At 43.8% G+C, this 22,687-nt stretch overlaps 1 protein-coding gene across 1 annotated transcript; it reads left to right on the top strand.

Moving 5' to 3' along the window:
* Positions 1-7,138: 7,138 nt before the first annotated feature.
* Positions 7,139-21,530, top strand: LOC111949446 (coiled-coil domain-containing protein 9). The gene is made up of 15 exons (XM_023966644.2): positions 7,139-7,257; positions 7,771-7,864; positions 8,695-8,799; positions 9,195-9,356; positions 11,485-11,880; positions 12,222-12,305; positions 12,427-12,594; positions 12,820-13,004; positions 13,895-13,953; positions 14,781-14,880; positions 14,975-15,089; positions 15,376-15,871; positions 16,052-16,210; positions 16,823-16,927; positions 19,731-21,530. Exons 2-15 carry the CDS (start codon positions 7,862-7,864, stop codon positions 19,733-19,735), a joined length of 2,142 nt encoding a protein of 713 aa, XP_023822412.1. The 5' UTR covers positions 7,139-7,257; positions 7,771-7,861; the 3' UTR covers positions 19,736-21,530.
* The last annotated feature ends 1,157 nt before the right edge of the window (positions 21,531-22,687 follow it).

Genomic DNA, 22,687 nt, shown 5'->3' with positions numbered 1-22,687 from the left:
AATGTTTCTGTGTGAATTCAGTATAGTTCATGATTATCAAATATGCAAATATATATATATATTCATATATATATATATACATATTTTCTCTCTTTAAAATTGTATATACACTGGCAAAATTAGCAGGTGCTCTAATGTTGCACCCCTCCTCTATATTGTATCTCTGAATACATCTCATGCATGTCACAAAAAGCAGTGACTGACTTTTTTATGACTGTTTGTGTAGGCTAACCCAGACATGACTTTATGTTGAGGGCCTGTTGCATTGTATGACAATTCATGAAATATGTAAAGTGATGCTCCTGTTTGAATAGGGCTTTAGTGATAAAGAGGTGTGATGCTTCAGGAACAACCATTACCTCATCATCATCACCCAGGGCTTGCTGGACAGATGGCTTGTGGCCGAGGGGGGTCAGCTGTTCCCATCATACCCTCATGTGACTCCTTTAGTCCTACAATGCCTTGTTATCTTAAGGCTGTGGAACACAATGTGAAGGAATGTGCATCTTCAGCAATCCACATGAGATTCACAGACTGCTCTCCCATGCGCTAGCGAAGCTGAAACCCAGGATTAGCAATAGAAACTAAATTCAAATGTCATCTTGTTCATCATAAATGTTGGATTTTATGCCACAAATTGATCAATCAATGTGTTCTCTCATAGTAAATATGAGTATGCTATTTTAATTTATCCTAAAATGGGTCAGACAATACAGATGTAGGATCTTAATTTGAGTCAGTTTGCTACCACAGAAAAATTATCCTGCAGCAACAGGAAATGCRAATTATTATGTGGATTTTTGTAGGGGTTGACACATTGTTCGTTAGGGCAAATCAAGTCTGACACTTTAAAGTGGAAATTTCAAACTTCAGAAGCATTTTWAAACCTTRAATACACTACAAGTTTGCATTTCCCGATGTGCAGGAAAATTCTCAGAAAAAAGAGTGATCAAATTAAGATCCTACATCTGTATAGGCCTTTTGAACAGTGTAGAACAAGATAACCCTATTTCTTGGATACTCAGCATCAGCAGCCCAGCAATGCAAACCACTGCACTTTTTCCTCCCTCCGTAGACTTATGGGTTCCCATATGGACTCTCAAGGGCCTGTTGTTTGCCTATCACAACAATTAGGTCATCACCAGGTCTCTGTTGGGTTGCTCTGTTTACAGATCTCAGAGAGGTGGTAGCCATTGCACAGCAGTAATAGGACACCCTTTCGCTCAGTGACAGGTCCAGGGTCTTGGATCGTGGGTGGACAGACAATATTACGGTCTGTAACAGAATTCGACCAAACGTCATTGTCTGTGTCAACAGATCGGTCAATACAAACCTGTAACTGATTCCTCTCCTCCTCACTCTCTTGAAGTATTGACGCAGTGATACCAGGATCATGTTGCATGGTGCCCTTATAAAATGATTGATACACAAATCTTGCGTGCAGTGTTTTTTTTTGCTTAACAATGGGATTGTTTGTGTGTGTCACACAGGGCTCACAAAACTCCAATTCACAGTAGATTAAATGATCAACTCACTTTTTTTAGCACTGACTTTGCTAATAGCTCCTTTATTGAGGAAAAATGTACTTACTATGACTGAGATACGTGGTTGTCCCACCTAGCTATCTTAAGATGAACGCACAAACTAAACTCAGCAAAAAAAKAAACTTCCCTTTTTCAGGACCCTGTCTTTCAAAGATAATTTGTACAAAATCCAAATAACTTCACAGATCTTCATTGTATAGGGTTTAAACACAGTTTCCCATGCTTGTTCAATGAACCATAAACAATTAATGAACATGTACCTGTGGAACTGTCGTTAAGACACTAACAACTTACAGACGGTAGGCAATTAAGGTCACAGTTTTGAAAACGCAGGACACTAAAGACTCCTTTCTACTCAATCTGAAAAACACCAAAAGAAAGWTGCCCAGGGTCCCTGCTCATCTGCGTGAACGTGCCTTAGGCATGCTGCAAGGAGGCATGAGGACTGCAGATGTAGCCAGGGCAATAAATTGCAATGTCCGTACTGTGAGACGCCTAAGACAGCGCTACAGGGAGAAAGAACGGACAGCTGATTGTCCTCGCTGTGGCAGACCATGTCTGTAACAACACCTGTACAGGATCGGTACATCTGAACATCACACCTGTGGGACAGGTACAGGATGGCAACAACAACTGCCCGAGTTACACCAGGAACGCACAATCCCTCCATCAGTGCTCAGACTGTCTGCAATAGGCTGAGAGAGGCTGGACTGAGGGCTTGTAGGCCTGTTGTAAGGCAGGTCCTTACCAGACATCACCTGAAACAACGTCGCCTATGGGCACAAACMCACCGTCGGTGGACCAGACAGGACTGGCAAAAAGTGCTCTTCACTGACGAGTCACGGTTTTGTCTCACCAGGGGTGATAGTCGGATTCGCGTTTATCGACGAAGGAATGAGCATTACACTGAGGCCTGTACTCTGGAGCGGGATCGATTTGGAGGTGGAGGGTCCGTCATGGTCTGGGGCGGTGTGTCAGAGCATCATCGGACTGAGCTTGTTGTCATTGCAGGCAATCTCAACGCTGTGCATTACAGGGAAGACATCCTCCTCCCTCATGTGGTACCCTTCCTGCAGGCTCATCCTGACATGACCCTCCAGCATGACAATGCCACCAGCCATACTGCTCGTTCTGTGAGTAATTTCCTGCAAGACAGGAATGTCAGTGTTCTGCCATGGCCAGCGGAGAGCCCGGATCTCAATCCCATTGAGCACGTCTGGGACCTGTTGGATCGGAGGGTGAGGGCTAGGGTCATTCTCCCCAGAAATGTCCGGGAACTTGCAGATGCCTTGATGGAAGAGTGGGGTAACATCTCACAGCAAGAACTGGCAAATCTGGTACAGTCCATGAGGAGGAGATGCACTGCAGTACTTAATGCAGCTGGTGGCCACACCAGATACTGACTGTTACTTTTGATTTTGACCCCCCGTCTTGTTCAGGGACACATTATTCAATTTCTGTTAGTCACATGTCTGTGGAACTTGTTCAGTTTATGTCTCAGTTGTTGAATCTTGTTATGTTCATACAAATATTTATGCATGTTAAATTTGCTGAAAATAAACGCAGTTGACAGTGAGAGGACGTTTCTTTTTTGGCTGAGTTTATAATTATTGTAGCTATGGATAAGAGCGTCTGCTAAATCAGTGGTTACCAAATGTCCTTTTTTTTTAAGGAACTCAGTCCGTCTTTCAATTTACTCTTGAAAGTTATAATAGTAGAATGCACAAGGTGCAATTTCTAAATTAGGTAGTGCATCATCAGTTTTCCTCGGGTCATGTCAGTCATTGCAGACCTTAGAGAGCTATTTATAACTTGTAAGAAATATCCAGATCAACTAGCCCATGTCCACTAACGCTTTTTAGCCAAGTTTTTAAGCCCATAGATTTTGTTGTAAGGTTTGAGTCACTCAAAATATCACATGAATACACATTAGACATGGCAAAATGTATAAAATTGCAAGAWAATTAACTTTAAAACTGCAAAAATATTCACTGCACCCCATGACAAATGTGTATAATTGCAGGAAATAAGCTTTAAACCTGCAATATTTTCTCTCCAACAAGAGGGGTGTGAACAGTTTGTGTCATGAACAATTCTTGTGCCCATAGAAAKAGACGTGGAGTGTGCGCCTCGGGATGTTCCCCAATGCTGGAAGGGGGGCTTGAGTGAAAAAGTTTGGGAACCCCTGTGCTAAATGACTAAAATGTAAATATAATATTGGCCTACTGGTGTTCAGTGCATCAGTGCATGGAGGGTAAGATGGTTGAAATATTGTTATTAGGGGATTAACTCATTGGTTTCTTTGTAGGCTACACTTTCTTGACAAACAACTCTCTAACATATTGCACCTGAGTCATAGTTTCTGCCATAGAAAAGACCAGAGGCGTCATTCCTGTAGGGGCACAATTTTGTCAAGATTGGGTTTAGCTAGCCTAGACAGGTTCCCAATCTCCCAACCTCATAACTAGATACCAAGAAGCCATTTCAGCCTACCAAGTTAAAGTAGCTAGCTTGGCTAACTATCTTAGCTGGCATGCCTGCTGGCAAGGTAGACTTCAGAAAAGCAAGCAATAACTAAATGTACTGAATAAGACTCACATTCCTTTCAATATCTTACCCAGATTTGACCAGATATGCAGAGTAGCATATTTTGTTTCTTTAAAAAAGAACAACCAGTCAGGAGGATATATACAGCTCAAGAGGTATGCTTAGATATGCAAAAAAATATATACATGTTTTTTAACATAGAATTAAGCATAATGATTACGGCTCTAGATTGCATGAAAAAGCTGTTTCAGGTGTTTGAATGCAATAGGCTCCAATTTATGGACTGGGCGTAGCACCCCTCCAGACCAGCCACCAGACATTCTCATGTACTTTGTGCCCCCTCAGATTTTTGGGGTGCATGACACCCCTGGAAAAGACCTCTGCTGAATGAATCTGCTGAATGCATCGCATTATGATTGGCAATCTCGAATTATGCGCCGCCCACAACAGCAAGCGAGTGAGAGARAGAGGTACCATATCTCACCACGGATTGTTTTCCTTTGATAAACTCTTCTGCCCAGAAACAGGGTATGGGCATCAGTGGCAGGGAATGAGCGATTGGTTGGAACTGCGCGCGGCGGCAGTCCCCGCATCCCTTGCCATGGAAACTGTCAGCAATTTAACATCAACCGACATCAAGGTTTTCCATTTGTCTGCCCGCATATTCAGGGGATAGTGACACATGCACCTATTTTTTAATTGTTAAAGACCAAGCGTTTCAATTGTCCAAATTGTTTCCGTTCTTATAGACCCACACATTATTGTTATTTAAAAATCGTATATTCCCGTTTCACCACAATTACACATTTTGTTTCCATAATTAATATTTGGCAACATGTGGCCAGAAGATGATCTCATATGTTCATAGGATCTATTTGAAGGCATTGACATGTGAAGGGGGTGTTATGTTGCCCTGTCCCTGACACAGTTAAGTAGCTTAATTATAAGGCCACTGACTCTAATAACCGAACCTGTATAATAACCATAATAAACTGATGTAGACTACCAGACAACGCAGGAATTATTTATGTATTTTTTATTTGGTAGACATTGTCGCCTCCTTGTGGATTTGGCAGATGTAGGGAAACTATCTGCATTTTCACTGCATTAACACTCATTATCAAACATAAACTGCTATCCGGTCATTTATTTCCAAGATATATAGGCAATTTTTATCCGATAATATAGGCTACATTTCAGGTCTATAGATAAGTTATTTTCAAGATTATGGAGGCAGATTTGAAACGTATGATATGCTTACTGTCTCTTTAAAAACGGTGAAGGTTCCACATTTTGTAGGAAGTTGATTTATTAATTTATTGTTTTACATTGAACCTTTATTTAATTAGGCACGTTAGTTAAGAACAAATTCTTATTTACAATAACGGCCTACACCAGCCAAACCCGGACAATTGTGCGCCGCCCTATGAGACTCCCAATCACGGCCGGTTGTGATACAGCCTGGATTCAAACCAGGGTGTCTGTAGTGATGCCTCTAGCTCTGAGATGCAGTGCCTTAGACCGCTGCGCCACTCAGGAGCCCTATTATTACAGGAAATKAATATACAACAGAGTGTGGGAGGAGGCAGTAGTTGTACAAATCCGGTAGCCAGGGAAGGACCCAACGAGGCCAACAAGCTATCGGCTAATAGCTTTAACATCACATGTATGTGAGATTATGGAACGCATGATTACGGAGAGGCTAATTTACTTCCTGGAGAGCAGGGGGCTAGTATCACCACATCAGAGTGGGTTCAGAACGGGTAGGGGAACTATGGACCCAGTGCTCTGCTTAGAAGCAGTGTTCAGGAAGGCTGAGGTGAACAAGGAGTCTGTTGKWGCTGTCTTTTTTGATGTGGAGAATGCATATGATATGATGTGGAAGGAGGGGTTGATATTGATATATATCAAGCTTGATGTTATGGGRGTAGGAGGAAGAACGTACAACTGGATAAAGGATTTCCTGTTTGGAAGGTCTATTCAGGTGAGGGTGGGTCTCTATCAGGCAGATACCTGGTGGATAACRGTACACCGCAGGGGAGCGTGATTAGTCCTCTGTTCTCAATTATGTTTACCCTCAGGTACGGCGGGATATTGGGARGTCGTTATTTGCAGATGATGAGGCCTCATGGAAGAGTGGAAGAAATGTGCCTTACATAGTCAGGAAGGTAAAGGAAGCAATTGATGAGGTAGAGYGGTGKGCATWAATGTGGGGATTCAGGTTCTCTGTAGAGAAAACTCAGACAGTGGTCTTTACCAGGAGGAAGGTGGGAGATTAGGTATGTTTGAGGGTATATGGGAGAAACTTGGAGAGGGTGRSRKMYWKCMKKTYCMKTGRGGTRTRSKYTGMCKMWMSAYWSRCYWKRSYRSMAYASWYTRWKASARWKSKGRYMMMKKSWAYRTWSMMKKKSYCMSMWYTSTMWYARWSTRTKSYRSYMWRGYSWRTSKWKMGKCARMSYAYACCYCAMKGRAMMKGMWRKMYSYCACYYWSTWGTGGGATGTTGATGTTGTAGTTTTAATTAGCAAGGCAGAGGTAAAACGCCTGATATGGACAGTTATGGTGCAGAAATGGCAGGAGCAGTGGAGTAGAGATACYAAGGGCAGGCATTTATTTCAAGTACAGAGGAAAGTCAGGAGGGGAGGACGGAAGGAAGGGACTGAAGAGAGGAAGACATTTTTACAAGATTAMKGGTGGKACACAGCTGGTTGAACAAGACCTTACATGTGATAGGAMAGCATCCAACAAGAAAGTGTGATTATTGCCAGGAAACAGAGACAGTGGAGCATACTGCCCACATGCTACAGTGTGGGCAGTATCCGAGGGAAAGAGAGAGGCTGAGATCTAGTATGAGGGAGAAGGGGATACAGGGAATTAGTTTGAAGAGTATATTGAGTAGAACGTCATTAGATATAGTCTCAAATATTTTGTTATCTTTTTTAAGGGCAACGGGGCTGGCAGGTAGGATTTAGATTCCCCCGTTACTGGCCTACACTCCAGTACAGTAGGTGGCGGTAATGCACCATAACGTTGGATGCCAGCCGCTGATAAACCCCACCGAAGAAGAAGAAGACGAAGGAAATGAATATCGGGACACATTGTCGTGGAGCTGAAATTGAGACAKTGTATTGAACACACTGTCTGTAACCACAACGCACTTTGATAAAGGTAATCTAGTTCGAATATATTGTGATACTTTGTAACTTTACCCCAACCTGGTAAACAATGTTGCAAAGTTTAATGCAGTTACTTCCAACAGGGGGCTACGACTCCTTACCGATAGCGTAGACATGGTCCGGTGTGGTRCGCTTCAAGTGTCTAAAGAGAACTTTTAAAACCAATGTTATTTACTTGTTTAATTTGTAAAGGTAGGCTAATGTGTAAGTAATTTGCTATAACGTGATTTGCGTGTCATACTAAACTACTTTCCAGGTTATGTGCTTTCACAAATACCCTTAATAAGAAGGCTTTCTCACAGAACGCAGCTGGACTCGTGAAAGATGTTTGAATTAACTTAGGCTACAACACCTTCGCTTTATGTAGGCTAATTCATTATCCATAGCCTGGCCAATTCCATGCTGGTACTCCGTTCATGCTGCAAATACGGCTGTTTCACATTTGTGGATCACTTTCTCCAGTGTATTGCAGTGGTTGTTGTGTAATGTGTGTACAACCTTCCAGGCTGAATTTCTCAGACTTTTAAAAAACCCACATCATCTGGAAGTAGCAGGATTTCAGTCCACCACCTGCGTATAAGGACAGCCTAGAGGCCATGGTGAGCTTCGGAAATGCAATTAAATATTGTGTGTTGTAATTTTGCAGATTGACTGTAGTTTAGGCTGATATATTACTTTAGTCTTACTTAWGACATTGCCAAAATCATACATACTAGCTTCTCTGAGTGTGTGATTATGCAAATCAAACCATAATGGGAATCTAATGTGCTGATACTAGTATCACAGTTGGTTAACCATGACATGTAATACTAAAGCAATTGTACACAAGTGTGCTAAATAATAATTATTTTTTTGCACGCTGTGCTGCATTCATAGGTATGAGGCGGAGYCGAGTACCGTAGATCAAATCAAATTTTATTTGTCACATACACATGGTTAGCAGATGTTAATGCGAGTGTAGCGAAATGCTTGTGCTTCTAGTTCCGACAATGCAGTAATAACCAACAAGTAATCTAACCTAACAATTCCACAACTACTACCTTATACACACAAGTGTAAAGGGATAAAGAATATGTACATAAAGATATATGAATGAGTGATGGTACAGAACGGCATAGGCAAGATGCAGTAGATGGTATAGAGTACAGTATATACATATGAGATGAGTAATGTAGGGTATGTAAACATAAAGTGGCATAGTTTAAAGTGGCTAGTGATACATGTATTACATAAAGATGGCAAGATGCAGTAGATGATATAGAGTACAGTATATACATATACATATGAGATGAGTAATGTAGGGCATGTAAACATTATATTAAGTGGCATTGTTTAAAGTGGCTAGTGGTACATTTTTACATAATGCTTGTTTTGAACAACCCCGTTGTAGAATCTTATTCTAAATGCATGTACACCATACATTTCTCAGTCTACAGTGGTGGATCTCAAGACAAAGGAGGAGAAGGATGCAGCGCTTGACAGACGGATCGAGGCTCTGCGCAAGAAGAATGAAGCTCTGGTCCGGAGGTACCAGGTGAGCTCCCACAGGATCCGATTTATAGTTCTGTTGTAGCAGCATYTGGGTGGCTCAGTTGGTAGAGCATGGCACTTGCAATGTCAGGACCGTGGACCCGATTTCCCCGTTGGGGCCACCCATATGAAAATGTATGCATGCCCAATAAGTTGCTTTGGATAAAAGTGTCTGCTAAATAGTATACCCTATTGTATTATATTTTTAGCTTATATCACACAGCTAAATTGCGTAGCCACGTTGTAAAATAGCTTTCTGACTGTCCGGATATTCAAATGATGGTCATCGGTCACTTTTCTGTTGACTCCCAGAATTAATGCATGATTTATCAGGTTAGGGTGAGACACTGATGAGCCTATCATCAATCAGCCAGCCTTTATTTTGTTATCTTTCTACAGGAAATAGAAGAGGACAAAAAGAAGGCGGAGCAGGAGGGTATTGCCGTGAAGACGCAMCCACCCAGGAAGGGCCGCCCTCACGATGGCCCGCCAGAGGGAGACCGATGGAGGACAGAGAAAGAGAACTTCACTGTCACCGTAGACCTCTCCAAACCTGCAGGGGTGAGATCAGGATGAGGGCTCTGTCTCAGCACATACTGTAGTACCAGGCTATATCAGACCAAGCTGACTAATCAAATCAAATGTATTTATATAGCCCTTCTTACATCAGCTGATATCTCAAAGTGCTGTACAGAAACCCAGCCTAAAACCCCAAACAGCAAGCAATGCAGGTGTAGAAGCACAGTGGCTCGGAAAAACTCCCTAGAAAGGCCAGAACCTAGAGAGGAACCAGACTATGAGTGTTGGCCAGTCCTCTTCTGGCTGTGCCGGGTGGAGATATATAACAAAAACATGGCCAAGATGTTCAAATGTTCATAAATGACACAGCATGGTCAAATAATAATAATCGCAGTATTGTCGAGGGTGCAGCAAGTCAGCACCCAGGAGTAAATGTCAGTTGGCTTTTCATAGCCGATCATTAAGAGTATCTCTACCGCTCCTGCTGTCTCTAGAGAGTTGAAAACAGCAGGTCTGGGACAGTAGCACGTCTGTGGGAACCAGGGTTCCAGGGTCCACAGGCAGAACAGTTGAAACTGGAGCAGCGCACGGCCAGGTGGACTGGGGACAGCAAGGAGTCATCATGCCAGGTAGTCCTGAGGCAGGTCCTAGGGCTCAGGTCCTCCGAGAGAAAGAGAGAATTAGAGAGAGCATACTTAAATTCACACAGGACACCGGATAAGACAGGAGAAGTACTCCAATATAACAAACTGACCCTAGCCCCCCGACACATAAACTACTGAGCATAAATACTGGAGGCTGAGACAGGAGGGCCGGTCAGGAGACACTGTCCGATGATACCCCCGGACAGGGCCAAACAGGAAGGATATAACCCCACCCACTTTGCCAAAGCACAGCCCCCACACCACTAGAGGGATATCTTCAACCACCAACTTACCATCCTGAGACAAGGCCGAGTATAGCCCAAAAAGATCTCCGCCACGGCACAATGACTAATGACCAAATCAGTCATGTTCATTAGGCAYCAMAATTAGATATGGACTAGTTACTACCTGAACTTGTCCAATAARAACACACAATTTYCATTTGAAAGCAATTTATTAAGTTTGTGCCAACTGGACAAACATGATTTAAGAAGACCAAAAACATGACAATGTCCACTCTCAAACACTTGGCCTTGAGATAACCTCCTGAACTCTGAAAGGTGGCCTCTACCAGAACAAGTCTCATAGATGGGCGCCTGCAAAAGTCTATTTGCCCGCTCACATCCAATTTCCTGTCAGTCAAATCATAAATTTTCCCCTGCTCTGGCAGCTGGATGAGATTWGGGATGCCTAATGGAGGACGTTGAYATGAGGTGGACCTGAGAGGGCCAAAAATCTTACAGCAGCTGGGTGAAATGATGCTAGCTGAGTCTGGTACATCTGACACAGAACATGGAAGTGATGACGTACACCATGAACAGAGAGATGTTTTGTACGTGCGTCATGTCTGCCCATATTAGGAAACCGCTCATGGAAATCGTGCATCTGGTTCCAACTTTATACCCCTKCTTCAGCTTGATGATTATAAATCTATGTTCAGATGGGTAAAAGTTATATAATTACATTCTACATAGGTGGAGGTGAATGCAAATCCCTGGCTATGGTTGTGTCCCAAATTGCACCCTATTCCCTTCATAGTGCACTACTTTTGATCAGAGCCTATGGGGAAATAGGGTGCCATTTGGGTAGCACTCTGTATGTCCCAAATTGCACCCTATTCCCTTCATAGTGCACTACTTTTGACCAGAGCCTATGGGGGAATAGGGTGCCATTTGGGTAGCACTCTGTATTACTACCTGAAGGGGATGCTCTCAAGCCATTCCTGCTCTTGAAGGTAATTCCAGTACGTGCCACCTCCTGTCAGACAGCATGTTTTTTAATAAGCCTCCCGTGGAGAGACAGGCTGGAGTGCATTTTAATCAAAGCCKGTTGAGATCATGTCCRGTCCCAGATGGCCCCTACATCTGTGATCCACCCCACTCTTCACACAGTAAAGGTCACTCATTCAGACAAGAAGGGACTTGTTTAGGGTACTGTGGTATTGCCCTAAATGTATGTATGCCATGGTTTTTCCCGGTCTCAGTGGGATAAAGCGGACCTAATCAAAACGTATGTTCTCCCTGCAGGAGAAACGGGTGATCAATGACTGGAAACAAGGGCCACCGCGAGACAGGCGGGACTCTGAGGAGGGATACGACCCCAGACCCCAAGGTGAAAGCCCCCCGCGGAGGGCTTCGTCCGGGCGGCTCAGCAGGGGTGGACAGAGAGGGGGAGGATCACGGCAGGAGAGGAGAGAGCAACGCACTGACAGACCCCTAGAAGACTCACGCCAGTCCCATGACAGACCACCAAGAGAGGGGAGACCACCAAAAGAGGAGAGACCACCAAGAGAGGACAGGGGTCCAAGCATGGAGGGGCCAGGAGAGGGCCCCGGCCGCAGTGAACGTGCCCCACGCAGAGGAAGGGGAGGAAGAGAAAGAGAAGGAGGACCACCACCACAAGGTGGTGACAGGAAGTCTAAGGTCTGAGAGCAAAACCATGTYAGCTAATAACTAGCGAGGYAATGTTGCTGTAGATGTGCCAGGTTGTATAGTTTCAATAGCCTCACGGAGGTTTACCAGTGGTATAGTCTCCATAATGAAGGTTCGACCTTTTGGTTGTACAGTATATCTTAGTGATGACGATGTAGGTTACTTTGCAATGACATGAGTAATGGGGAAGATGAGTACATACTATAGTAATTGGAGAAAAAGACCAGATTTAGCTAAAACATATGGGTGTGAAATGAAGCGAATTGGGATGGCGTATCACTTCTCTCTTTATTCTTTCTAAAATAGTGTGCCTCTGTTGTGCCTCTCTGTAGGAGTGGGAGGAGAAAAGGAGGCAGAACATTGAGAAGATGAACGAGGAGATGGAGAAGATTGCAGAGTATGAAAGAGGACAAAGGGTATGTACAGGATGCCATTTTGTGAAAATACAATTACAATCGGATTATTTGATGACAGTTTAGCATTGAAGACGTGAAATAGATGGAGTGTAAGGTTGCTGTTTTTGGAATCCCTCTGCAGCCTGCCGAGGGAGACAAGCCCATCCGTAACTTCCTGGATGACCCGCGGCGCTCCGGCCCAGTCCCGGACATGGACCGCAAGGAGGGCAGCCGCCGACACGTCCGAAACTGGGGCGGTGTAGACTTTGACAACGTGAAGACAGGATCTGAGCTGGAGAAGGAGTGGACAGTGAGTGCTCTGTTTTGTGGAAGGCATGATCGGTCAAATGTTCTGTGTGGTTTGTCTTCTTTTGGTTGAAACGATTATTTTCTTGAAAATTATTTAAAAGTTTGATTTATCGGTTTATAATGTCTTTCCTTTCTCTCCTCTGCRTCGTTAGTAATTCCCTTCTCTCTTAAATCCTGTTATCAATCCTGCTACTTTCCTTTCCCCTTSTCTTTCTCTCTCCCACAGAGTCRGAGACCAGGAGKCCCTAAGGGCTCCATGGATATGACCATGTCTATGACGGGCCGGGAGCGKGCCGAGTACCTCCGCTGGAAGAAGGAGCGTGAGGAGATTGACGAGGAGCGTCTGGCCAGGCACAGGAACGCCACGGGCCAGTGGAGACGGGAATGGGACGCCCAGAAGATTGACGGCTTGTGAGTGACTGACTGGAGGAGGACCACTGACACACTGATGACACCTCGCTCACAAATATCCTYGGAGACAGCCATGGCTTTATTCACAAAAATAGTAGAACAGCAGGCATTCAGTGAACCAAACCRGGCAGTGCATACTGAATCCCCAAGATGACAAAACTGCTCCAAAATATGAAATTACCAGATGCCACACTTTGTTTTAGATGTTGTGYTCAATTTACTGAACATCCTGAGATGCAGCCCAGAAAGAGAGAACCACAAGAGAACATATCTAAATAGTAGTGGATAAACATGAACCACATTCAACAACCTCTCTTTAATTCGTTCTTTCGCTGTAAGCAGTGTGAGATTAGAAGGTCCATACAGGTGCATGTTGGGGAGGCTTGGCTGTGGTCAGGGTTTTGAGTTTATTTGTATTTTGACAGGGACAGTGCACATTTTAATCAACGTTTCAGTAAAAGTGCCGGGTTTTAGCCAGATGGCAAATTTTCAAACGCAGTCCCTGGGCAGGTTATTAAAAACTGTCAATAATAACAGATCAACAATGAGCAGTGAGCACATGCAAAGCAACACGTAGCAAGCAGACAGACAGACAGACAGACAGACAGACAGACAGACAGACAGAGCACAAAAAGCAACAAAACAAAATACATAAAAGCAACAAACAGTGTTTCCATACCTCACAAGCTACAAACAGATAACATGGAARGCGGSGATACACAGCTAGGGATTATGTTCACAAGTCGAATTGTCCTTTAGCCATGTCTTTGTTTCTTGTGACTGTGCAATAGGTGTGGGGGTGGTGGCAGGGAGGGGTTGACAGGTCCTGTGGTAATGCAGTGTGACAGGGAGTGAAGGTGAGGAGGTCTGACCCTGTGGTGCTTTCACAGGTTCAAGGAGGACCCAGCTGTGGCTGTGGAGGGCATGCTGCCAGACCAGGGAGGCAGAGGCAAGTCATCCCCCCCCCCCCCCCCCCAGACTCTGATGACAAGGCGTTGTTGGTTGCCACTGTTACGGACAAGGACGGCAGACTTTACTCAACTCTTTCTCCCCCTCTATCCCAAACAAACGCATTCACCCATTTACAGCAGTGCTTACTCTCAAACAGATCTTCTGCTAAGTATCATAGTCACTACAAACCTTTCCATTAGACACAGCACACTCTCATTGATGCTTTGGGAAGGGGATACCTAGTCAGCTGCATTTAACCCCTCAGGTGGCTGCCTTAATCGACACCAGATCATCGGTGCCCTTTCGGTTTTTGGTCCAACGCTCCTACCCGCCAGGCTACCTGCCGTCCCTGGAGCAACACTCTAATTTTAAGAACACTTTTATCTGAGCTCCGTTAACATAGTGTATTATCTGTGTATGGTTATGTTGTGGTTCCCCTGTGTGTAGTGATGTGAGTGACATCACTCTGTGTGTCCTCCCCATAGCCAGGAGGCGTGGCTCCCGCCCACAGCCTCACAGCGGGGCCTCAGGTTAGCCAATGGCATGGGACTGAGTTTGTGTGTTCAGTGTGTCTTTCCCCCCCCTGTATTCTGCTGTGTGTTAGGATGTGTACCGAATGGCATCTGATTCACAATAACACACTACTTTTGACTAGAGCCCTATGGGTCCTGGTCAAAATGGTTCACTATAAARGGATTATGATGCCTTAAGAGCAGCACTGCTGTGTCTACTGGGGCTGACATTCATTCGTTTTCAAGGTCTTTAATCCTGTTCTTCCACTCCAACCCCTTTAATTTGAACTCTCCTCATCCTTCACTCCCACAGACGATATGAAGGGGCCTCCCAAGGCGCCMACGTTCGGAGACTTCCTGGGGCAGGGTAGAGGACCCAGGGAGGGGGGGAGGGGACGAGGACAGAGCTACAGGTACAGCTCCTCCTCTTCTAAGGCTTTAGAACAACATCTGTTTTGTTTTCTGCTTTCGTTCCTCACCATTCCAATGACCGGGTCTCTTTGACAGCATGCACGATAACCGCTGGGAGGCGGAGGAGGAGAAAGAGAAGGAAGACAAACCCAAGAAGGAGGAGAAGACTTGGAAGGAGGAACGGAAGCCCAAATCTCCCTCATCACAAAATGTATGTCGTCTCCCACCACCATGCAYTTGGATCTGTGTTTTGGCACATTATATATATAATCTAATAAATGCCATTTAGCAGACACTTATCCAAACCGTCTTAGTCATGCTTGTATACATTTTACGTATGGTTGGCCTCGGGAAACGAATCCATCACCTTGGCGGTACAAGCACCATGCTCTACCAACTGAGCCATACAGGACAATGTATACCAGTGTTGTTTTTGAACATGATCTCTTTCCATGATCCACATTAACAGGTGACTTGCCTGCTTCTTTCCCTCTTAGATGGAGAAGAGTGGTGATGCAGATGAGGATGAGTGGGAGGATGCCAGCGACGAAGAGGACTATGATACGGACGGGGATGACGACGATGAGGGGGAGGAGGAAGGGAGAGACGGACAGTCCACGAAGAAGGCACCTCGCCCAGAAACCACAGCATTAAAGCCCGTCGCCACCTCACCCCTTCCCTCCACTCCCCCCTCCGCAACCAGTCCCAAAGAGAAGCGCACCCCGAGGCCCAAGGTCTACATCCCCTCCCCACAGGAGGCTCAGAACTCCCCCGATGGCCTCAAGCCCCTCAGTCCCTTTTCTCTCCTGGACGGCCACCAGCCGGTCAGAGACTGGGGGGAGGAGATGGAGATGCAGTCACCCCGGAGCAGTATGGGGGAAAGCCCCCCAAAACCCCCCAGCACTGATGAGGGCCCTGCCCAGGTTAAAGTCCAAGAAGACAGCCGCAACTCCAGCCCCAGTCCCAACGAGAAGGAGAGAGACAAACGGACAGGTACAGATATTTATATACTGGTTTGACCATTGTATTATATTGCAAGATCATACCATACATTTGGCATACTGTTGAATGTGCTTCCATTTTAATTCAGGATAAACCAGCAAAGTTGATCATAGGTTTCTTCATCCACACTCATCTCCCCCCTCCCTCTATCATTCTCTATATAACTCTCAGTTGTGGTCACTGCTGCTCCACCAGAGGAGACTCTGATCCAGGAAAAAACTCCCGCATCATCATCATTAGATCCTGTCTCTACACCCACTGATCCCCCAGAGAAAGAGGAGACCACAGCCATTCCACCAGCCCAGGAGACACCTGCTACCCCCACAGAGGGTAACTATCCCACTGCAGAGCAGCTGTTTAAAAAAAAAAAATCTCTATCAAATCATTTCTAGGTAACAATTAAGTACCTTACTGTGATTGTTTTCAATTAAAATGGCCCGCTTCTTAGCAAAGAGCAATTTCTCCGACAAGAATTTAGCTAGGACTGTCTGGCAGTGATCTGAGTGGGGAGGGGAAAACTAGCTGTTATTAGTAGAAAGGTTTGGAACTTTCTTGTTGGTCTGTTAACAAATTTAGCCTGGTGATGTCATCAGGAAGGCAAAAACTCCTTCCTACCAAACCAGGCTGAAATTTCAGGCGGCCTTTTCAAACGGCTCTTGCACGAAAAGGGCAGTATCGTAATTTTCAACATTTCCACGCATTATTCCAACCTCATAGTGTGGAAATGTATATAAAACACAAGAGTTTCACATTTTTGACTGCACTGTGCCTTTAATGCTAGAAGATCCTGTGAGGCTGAATTACACACAGAATAAAAATGCAGGCAAAGCAGTATTGTTGCTTATGGTCATCTGACGTTTTATTTTTATGACTACCTGAAGGTTGTGGTAAAAATAGAATGATGTCTGACTCGTTCTTCCTTCCCTGAACCATCTGACCCAGATGAGGCCCCTGCCGCCGCTCCTGTCCTGGAGGCTGACCAGAGCCTGTCTGGGCTGGCCACAGCCCCAGAGACGGCCCCAGACACCTCAGAGCAGTCATCTTCAGGTGCGGTTCACATCAATGACTTTGAGACTGGGTTTCTGTATGAAGTCTCTGACTCCCACCGAGCACTAACCACAAAACACAAACCAACCTACCTCCATCCTTCCCTCTCTTAGCCTCCTTTTTTATATATTTTTCTTAATTCGCCGCTCACCGCTCTCCTGTGTGTACTCTTATGCTGTCTATCTGAAGTTGGCTGGCTGGCATGACCCCACAACCAACGTCTATTGGGCACGGTCAAGGCTTGTCTGTCGCTCACTGCTTCACTCTGCATTTTCTGGCCAWTGGGAGCCCTCTCTTTCCTCAATCCTCTGTGAAACTCCTCCGCCTTGCCATTTCCTCCTGGGGAACTGAATGTACTAACCTCCGCCCTCTTCACGATGGCTACAACACCTCACTGTGTGAATCCCTGACGTTTTACCCCTTGAACACTTTCCTTTGGGTTCTCCTTCTCATTTCCTTGWTTTATGGGTTAATGCATTTACTATACATGCTGCCCACCCTGTCCCCAACCTCAAATGAGCAAAATCGCATATTTWTTTCYGTTTTTCATGGGTTTGTTAATCGCATGACTGACATATGGATGAATAGTGGCTTGAGAAGATTAAGAATCAAATTAGCTCTTCCATTAATTTCTCCTCATCATGCTGTCTGCTTCTTAAATTGATGTCTGTTTGGCTAAGACTTATCACTAGGCCTGAAATGGAATGATGCAAATTGTGCTAACCAGAACCAGACACTCATTGGATGACAACAGTACATGTTTAAACAGTGCATTACTCCATTTGAAACCACCAAACAAACATGTGTGTTTTATTGCCCTGTGTTTATGTATTTTGTCTCAATGTCATCAAAATGCATATTTTAGCCTTTCCCATAGTCTCCACTTTGACATGCCTAGGAAGGTTGAATAGCACCTCTCTGTAAAGCTCTTCAATGACAAACACAAACAATTCCCGTGTTTCTCACTTATTTGCTACATCCATTTTTGGATGTATAAATTAATAATGTACAGTATACTCATTTGATTCTTGAAGAATATAACTCAAATGCCTCATGAACTTAGTTCAACTGTTGTACTCTGAGCGAACCCCAAATATATAAGCTTGTTTTACTCCATTATTTGTAAACAAACACTATCGCCTCAACATGATTTTAAAACTATCCTCTTGATATCATGGCTGGTCAGTCTTTGCATCCATAGCTCTGTCTATGAATTTCAGTGGTTACATTTCTCCAGGCCCCTCCCTTAGCTTTATTCCCAAACAGAAGCGGGGTGACCACTTTGTTATTGTTTCAATTAAGGATTCTAGCTTTCATGGTTTCAGAAACCATTTATTGCTTTCTCATGAGCTTAGTTTAAAAAATATATATGGAATGGTACATTATAAAATGTGGCTCATTAGCACAGTGTAAAATGCACTCTAAATCATTTTTTAACAATGTGTAGGATAATGTGCATTCATTGCACTCCCTTTGTCTCTGAGGGCAGAGTGCTAAGAATTAGCACTGACATGCCTTTTTAGAAGTGCATCAGTTATTTATGACTCAAGCTTTTTACATCAGTCGAGTTTGTCTGTAACAGCCCAGATGGTATATTTGGGGATACACAGAACAAATGAATTGAGCATTTCTCTGTGGAGCTACAATGCACTGCACTTTGGCAAGGCTGCTTAAATGCCCATTAAATTAACATTATGAAGGTGGGATTGTATGACTAGATTTTTGTAGATTTTTAGTCGAGAGTACTAAATGTAGAATCCATCCCCCAACCCTTATGAGTGTTCTGTTGTAGACCAATTGCTTCAACATGGATTGATGTTTTTGTAGGTTATTGCAGCCTTCTGACGCCATGACTTCACATATGTGATTGACAGCTGTACCTCGGTATCACAACATGATACCGTTACGACTGTTTTTCGTATTGAAGCCCTGGCAGTGAAAACTCCCATAGTCTGTAGAAGGCTCTTCTGAGTAGATAAATGTTTCCTTGTTGTCTGGTCCTTGTCATCATTATTAGGCGTCTCCTTACAACCTGGTAAGTGTGTTTCTCTGGTGGTAATCACCACAGCTAATGGCTGGGGCTGCATCCCAAACGGTGTCATATTCCCTTGATGGTGCAMTACTTTYATAGGGCTCTGGTCACAAGTAGCGCACTATAAAGGGAATAGGGTGCCATTTGGGGTCASAAGTAGYGCACTATAAAGGGAATAGGGTGCCATTTGGGACTCRACCTGTGCTTTGGCTGAATGAAGACGCTCACTACACCAAATCCGATTGGTCTAGTGAGGGTGGAGATCAGTGAAGTACGGGAAGAAGAGGCACAATTAATGTTGAAAGGCTTTTATGAGGAAATTAGCTGCGGTCTGACCGACATGATGGTGTGGATGTAATGGAAACCCTTTTGAACTCTGAGCCTGATTGAATAACACCGCCTCTCTTCGTGTTCTTTGATGTTTTACGAGACTAATATTGGTCCATGAGAGGACTGTTACCCAATCCCACATTGAATAGGCAATCAAATGATCATTTCAGAAAAGGCCTATTTGGCTGAGGACACATACTGTCAATGATGAGTAGCTTGGGTTACGTTCATTTAAGCATATTCCATACATCGTAGTACTATAATATCATGTATGAGCATTATATAAATGTTTGGACAACCATTGGTACTTATTTTGTCTGCTGAGAGCTAATACCAGTCTGGGACCATGCTGTCCCATGCATGTGGTGCTGTGTTGGACACAGAGGGCAGATTAATCCAGTTTGCAGCACAGTGACCCCCCCCTCTGTTCTCTATCAACAGGCTGAGATCTGCTCTAGGAAACTGACTTTTCAGTACTAGTGGTTCACAGATGGGAGGATGAGGGGAGAAAAGAATGACAAGAAGGAAGATACTGGGCCTCGTGCACCAGCAGCCATCACAGACAGCCTGGAGGGATGTGGTCGGGCACCTGGCCTCCAAACCGCTTCCTCTCCTCAACAATCAGACCACGTATGTTCTGTTCTGTTTGACTAGGAGCAGCACCTTGTATAGAATAGTGATACTGCCGTTCATTTGAGCCACTATGGTAAATGGCTTGGGTTTTATAGCAGCCAATCAGGATGTAACTGTGATGTCAACAAAGCCCTGACTTGTTTTTACCTTTTTTCTTTTTGTGTTATTGGTTTGTGTGTGATTAACAAATCAAACTATTACATTTCGCAAAGACTGAAAAATATAAAATTCTCTTACCTCAGTTTTTCAACCTTTTTAGCATTTTTTAAAAACCACCTCTTTTGGAAGGTCAAAGAGACTATGCCCCTTCAACATGGCTAAAAATGCCATATTTGGCATGCTAACAGTTGAAAGAGCATTCTCCTTGAATGTAGACATCCTGGTGATGAGTTTATCCACACTTGTTTTTAATAGCCCTTACTTTAAATATTGCCAAGACCCCCCCCCMAAAAAACTGCCACTGTTACTGTCCCAAATGGCACGATCTCTATATAGTGCACTTCTTTTGAGTCCTATGGGCCATGGTCAAAAGTAGTGCACTATAAAGGCAATAAGGTGCCATTTGCAATGCGAACCCTCTCTTTGTGAAGTGTGCGTGGATAAGGATTGGCCTTAAAATGTAATACTTTTCAGTTATATTTTGTCATGAAACTGATAATGTGAACGAATATAAGCCATGCCATTGAATAATGTACATTCTGTCTCCTGATAATGTAACAATGTTGGTTTACATTTGGGACCCCAAGAGGAGTATAGTTAAATGTTATTCCGTTATTTTTAAGTGGGGTACACTGTACTTAAATACAGGCATCATGTGATCCTGGCAATTATGTTTGTTGATAACCATGACAATCCAAAGCTTTCCTTTAATTTCTTATTTGCAATAGATCGCTAGTGGCGTTTCTAGTTTTAATCAAGGGGCATCAGAACATGTAGCTCAACAAGCCAAGATTTTGGTTAGATTTTTAATCTTGTTGGCTTTTTAGCCTACTCTTAGTCATGAACTCAAACTCTGGCTCACCTATCATGTTCAGGAGCACAGATATTGAACTATGCTTTAATTTTATTTCTCAAAAAGTAATGAAGAGGTGAGATGCGAAGTCAAGAACCCAAGGAATTGCAATATGTAGCCTATAGTATTTTGAAAGCAACAAAACATTCCAATGTTTGTGTGTGTGGGGGGAAAGGCATCTATTGTCATTTGCATTCGTATATCCTCGTTTTCCGTTTCTGATGACTTCGTGATTGTATTATAAGCATCGAATTTACCTGCAATTTCTTCGTTTGAATACAAAATTGCGTTGATTTTTGGAGTGGAATGTAACTGGCCTATCTAAACTAGCTTGACCCGAAATCGAATACATCAGTTGATAACCATGATTTTTTTATTCCAAGATATTGACACTTTAATCAATCAAGAAGGAGATTACAATTGAAAGCTTTTTGATTTGTCAGGAAACTCATTGTTTTATATGCAACTGTCAAATTTTCAATATGAAATGTATTMTGTTTTATTTTGCTTCTTAGTTTTCATATCAAATAAATGTATGGTGGTACGGTCTCAATTATGTTTCTCGTGATTTACAATAAATGCAACCTCAAACAGCAGACTGATGTATTTTGCGTCTCTTGTGCCTATTTGTAGGGATTATAATGATGTTTCTGCCAGTCCCACAAAGTGAATGGAGTGTCCAGGCTTTTAGTTCATGATTTTGCTCAAGGGAGAATATTTTGTTCGTGATGCTTTTAAAGGTATTTCACCATCCACGAGACCAGAAATATTTAATAGATCTAACTGGATTTTTTTTTTTAAATCAACAACCCTCATGGACATAATTTTGATAGACGTCTGTGCGATAATCATAGGCAAATGCACCGATCATATTTCTGGGACGTAGGCTAACTGTTAAACTATAATCCAATCTATGTGCTTTTATAGCTTTTGACCCGCCCTATTTGATCCCATTAAATTGTAAACTGTTCTGCATAGCTGGTGCGCGCCAGACGCCCTGTCCTGTTCATAGAGAGGGTTAATTAAAGCATCGTCCCACCAGGAGCAGTGACAGCGTTTCCACAATGCCCACCTGACTTGAAGGGGAAAGAGGCTTTGGAGGCTTTGGACACTGACAAAGAAACAGACTACATTCGACGCCAGGAAAAGGATATAACAATTGCAGGATGAAARCCAACAAACAAGTTACCACCGTGAAGCAGAACGGGAACATGAACAGAAGGCCGAGCTATCCGGGCGACCAGCGGGTGAAGCATGCCAACTTAACCACAAAGATTTGGGTTAAAGTGGCGATGGCGATTGCTTATTTTCTATGCGTGTCAATAGCTGCCTTTATTCTGGCAATCTACTATGTGTTCTTTTGGAGTCCGGATCCTGTCAATAGCCCGGCAYATGACAATGTCACCATCCCGGCAGTCACCAACAACACAACGTGCCAGCCGAGGTTATGACTGCGTTAGATCGGTAGGCTATCCTCCGCGGTGATAGCCCGCGCAATGGTTGAGACTTTTTAGATCCGCTGTAGGACAGACACCTGGAGAGAACACAGGCACACGCAGCAATGGTGTACCGCGACAGAGTGGATAGCATGACATTATTTGAAGAAGGATATTGGGATTTTTGCAGCAGTCTGCTGAACTATTCAGGTTAGCCTACCGAGGAAATTATAGAGTTTGACAACCGAAACACGTGTGATTGCCTGTAGCTTTTCGGATGCAGAGGGAGGGACATTTAATCAGTTAACCCATCCACT

Source organism: Salvelinus sp. IW2-2015, linkage group LG22 (genome assembly GCF_002910315.2).
Source record: "Salvelinus sp. IW2-2015 linkage group LG22, ASM291031v2, whole genome shotgun sequence".
NCBI classification, from domain to species: Eukaryota; Metazoa; Chordata; class Actinopteri; order Salmoniformes; family Salmonidae; genus Salvelinus; species Salvelinus sp. IW2-2015.
Note: the sequence above shows the minus strand (reverse complement) of the source record. Positions and strands in the feature narration are given on the sequence as shown.